Below are 2280 nucleotides of genomic sequence, written 5' to 3'. Positions count from 1 at the left end.
CAGCATACACTGTACTGTGTTGTTTTCCAGGACAACTGAGTCTCCACTTGAACCATATCTTCAATCGAGGTAAGCATATCTGTAAAACGCCATAAAAGAGGAATTGTTTTGTTTTTTCTATGATTGGCAAAACCAGCTGTATTTCTTAACTATACGTACATGGGTCTAATCTGCAATATTCTTATTTCAATATCTAAAAGAGAAAACTAATTCTGAATGGATCTATCTGTAACCACAGCGATCCTAAAATCGCTTGAAAACATGAAATTGTACCGCAATTCCACACCGATACAGACCCGTCGACTGCGCGGATCACTTGCTGATGGGGAGCAGGACCAGCGGAGTCTACGAGATCTACCCCTTTTCGTGAGTATTCTTGCAGGCTCCTCTCCAACCATAGACTGTACGTACATGTGAACAGTAAAGTCAATGCAGAAAGAGGCAGTGTCTGTGGTAGTTCAAAGCCAACAGAGTGGGGATTTTCCCAACAACAACAGATATTCTTTCTTGTCTTACTATAAGGATGAGATTAGATTCTCAAGAGGCTGAGTGCGCGATTCTGCGTGAGAGGGTACAACTATATGTAGATAGAGTGTCATTTCATACTATTAGGAGCGTTCTTTGGCACTCTGTCTGATGGGTAGTGTGTAAGTCCTGAGGAGGCTTTTAGTTTAACTTGTAATTGTAAGGTAATATCAACTTGCCAGGTGTTCATGCAGCGAGTCCGTGAGGGTGTGGTGTGACATGGAGACCGACGGCGGCGGATGGACCGTCTTCATGGCCAGGCAGAGGCAGACGCCCCAAGTGAACTTCAACCGGTCCTGGACGGAGTATAGGACAGGCTTCGGCGACGCTGAAGGAGAGTTCTGGCTCGGTACGTTTCCCTCTTGTGTGGGTCGTGGAACGAGCTCCCTTTCGAAGGCAGATTTTGATTTGGTCAGTAATACACTGAATTTAATGTCATGTGCCTTGTTGCAGGAAATGAAATGCTGCACAGGATTACCTCGAGCAGGAAGTATTCACTCCGTGTGGAGTTCACTCTCACGAACCAGATTCAGCAGTTTGCCGAGTGGGATCAATTCAGGCTTGACGATGAAAGGAACAAGTGAGTCGAGTTAGCCCGTTCTCAAAAGCAATGAACACTAGGCTTAAACTGTTTCCTGAATTTTCCAAACTAGCAATTCTTCATTACGCGTTTCGTACCTTTTCTATTACAGGTACAAAATGGATCTAGACAATTATTTGCCATCGAGCACAGCATATTCAAGTTGTCTAAGTTATATGAATAATCGGTACTTTACTACATATGACCGCGACTACGATTACAGTTCTGGTAAGTTGCTTTTTAGTTCATTGGTACCCAGTAGTACTTAGAATATCTTATTTTTGTTCCACTATCACCAGGTTGTTTTCGTAACATCGCTCCCTGTTGAAAGAATACAGACTATATTGCAGGGCTAAACCGCTTGATATCTTTTATGATGGATATAAAATTCAGTGAGAAAAAAATGAGTTTAGGAATCTTCCTTTTCCGTTAGTAAGTTATGCAGGGGAGGGAAGAAAGAAGTTATTAACGCCATGGCCCTAAAGTCAGGCCAGTAAATTCATCACAGTATGGTTTTTCTTCCCAAGGAAATTGTGCTGCTACAATCGGCGGTGGCTGGTGGAGCTACAACTGCCGTTACATGCACTTAACTGGCGTGTACGAACAAGGAATGAACGTCACCTGCAGCAGCCAGCACTTGCAAATCTCTCACGCACAGATGAAGATTCGCCCTGCCATCTGCAGTGAACCGTTCAAGAGAATTTCGTTGAACAATTACCAGTGCGGGGGGGCGTGTGTCTAGATGTGAAGAGGTCCCTTTGCGTGAATGGCTGATGGATTTTCTTAGCGGAACCGTTTTAGCTGTATTTACGAGCTTCTCTAACATTCGGCACTGTTTGACTCAAAATTTTACTCAAAACGTGATTCAGAAGCATCCTTAGAAAGTAAAGAAAGAAAGTTTATGTTCTAAATTCTAAATTCTGCCGTTCAATCTGAAGAATAAAATTGGCAAAATTTTATCCCAATCTATGATGTTTTTTTTCCCTTAACAGGTAGACCGATATATATGCAGGAAAATTATTTGATGCTAAGATCACCTTCATGCTACTTACAGGTGACAAAAGAAAAGAAAAATTGTCTTTAAGCAGATTGATAGTTAAGTGGGACACTACTGACGTATGACAAGAAAGAGTGAAAAACTTCTGAGATAGTCTCAACAGAGAATGTAGAACGAT

General features: G+C 42.2%; 1 protein-coding gene across 1 annotated transcript in view; it reads left to right on the top strand.

Annotated features, from left to right (window-relative positions):
* Nucleotides 1-2070, top strand: part of LOC119581882 (fibroleukin-like) — a 3008-nt gene extending 938 nt beyond the window's left edge. The window contains exons 4-9 of the mRNA XM_037930041.1: nt 31-69; nt 295-366; nt 708-874; nt 979-1105; nt 1218-1333; nt 1633-2070. Coding sequence (XP_037785969.1) covers nt 31-69; nt 295-366; nt 708-874; nt 979-1105; nt 1218-1333; nt 1633-1847 — 736 coding nt within the window. The 3' untranslated portion in view covers nt 1848-2070. The remainder of the gene's footprint in view (nt 1-30; nt 70-294; nt 367-707; nt 875-978; nt 1106-1217; nt 1334-1632) is intronic.
* The last annotated feature ends 210 nt before the right edge of the window (nt 2071-2280 follow it).

The sequence above is a fragment of the Penaeus monodon genome, chromosome 15 (genome assembly GCF_015228065.2).
Source record: "Penaeus monodon isolate SGIC_2016 chromosome 15, NSTDA_Pmon_1, whole genome shotgun sequence".
Taxonomy (NCBI): domain Eukaryota; kingdom Metazoa; phylum Arthropoda; class Malacostraca; order Decapoda; family Penaeidae; genus Penaeus; species Penaeus monodon.
The sequence above is the reverse complement of the archived record's forward strand: the minus strand, read 5'-3'. Positions and strand labels throughout refer to the sequence as shown.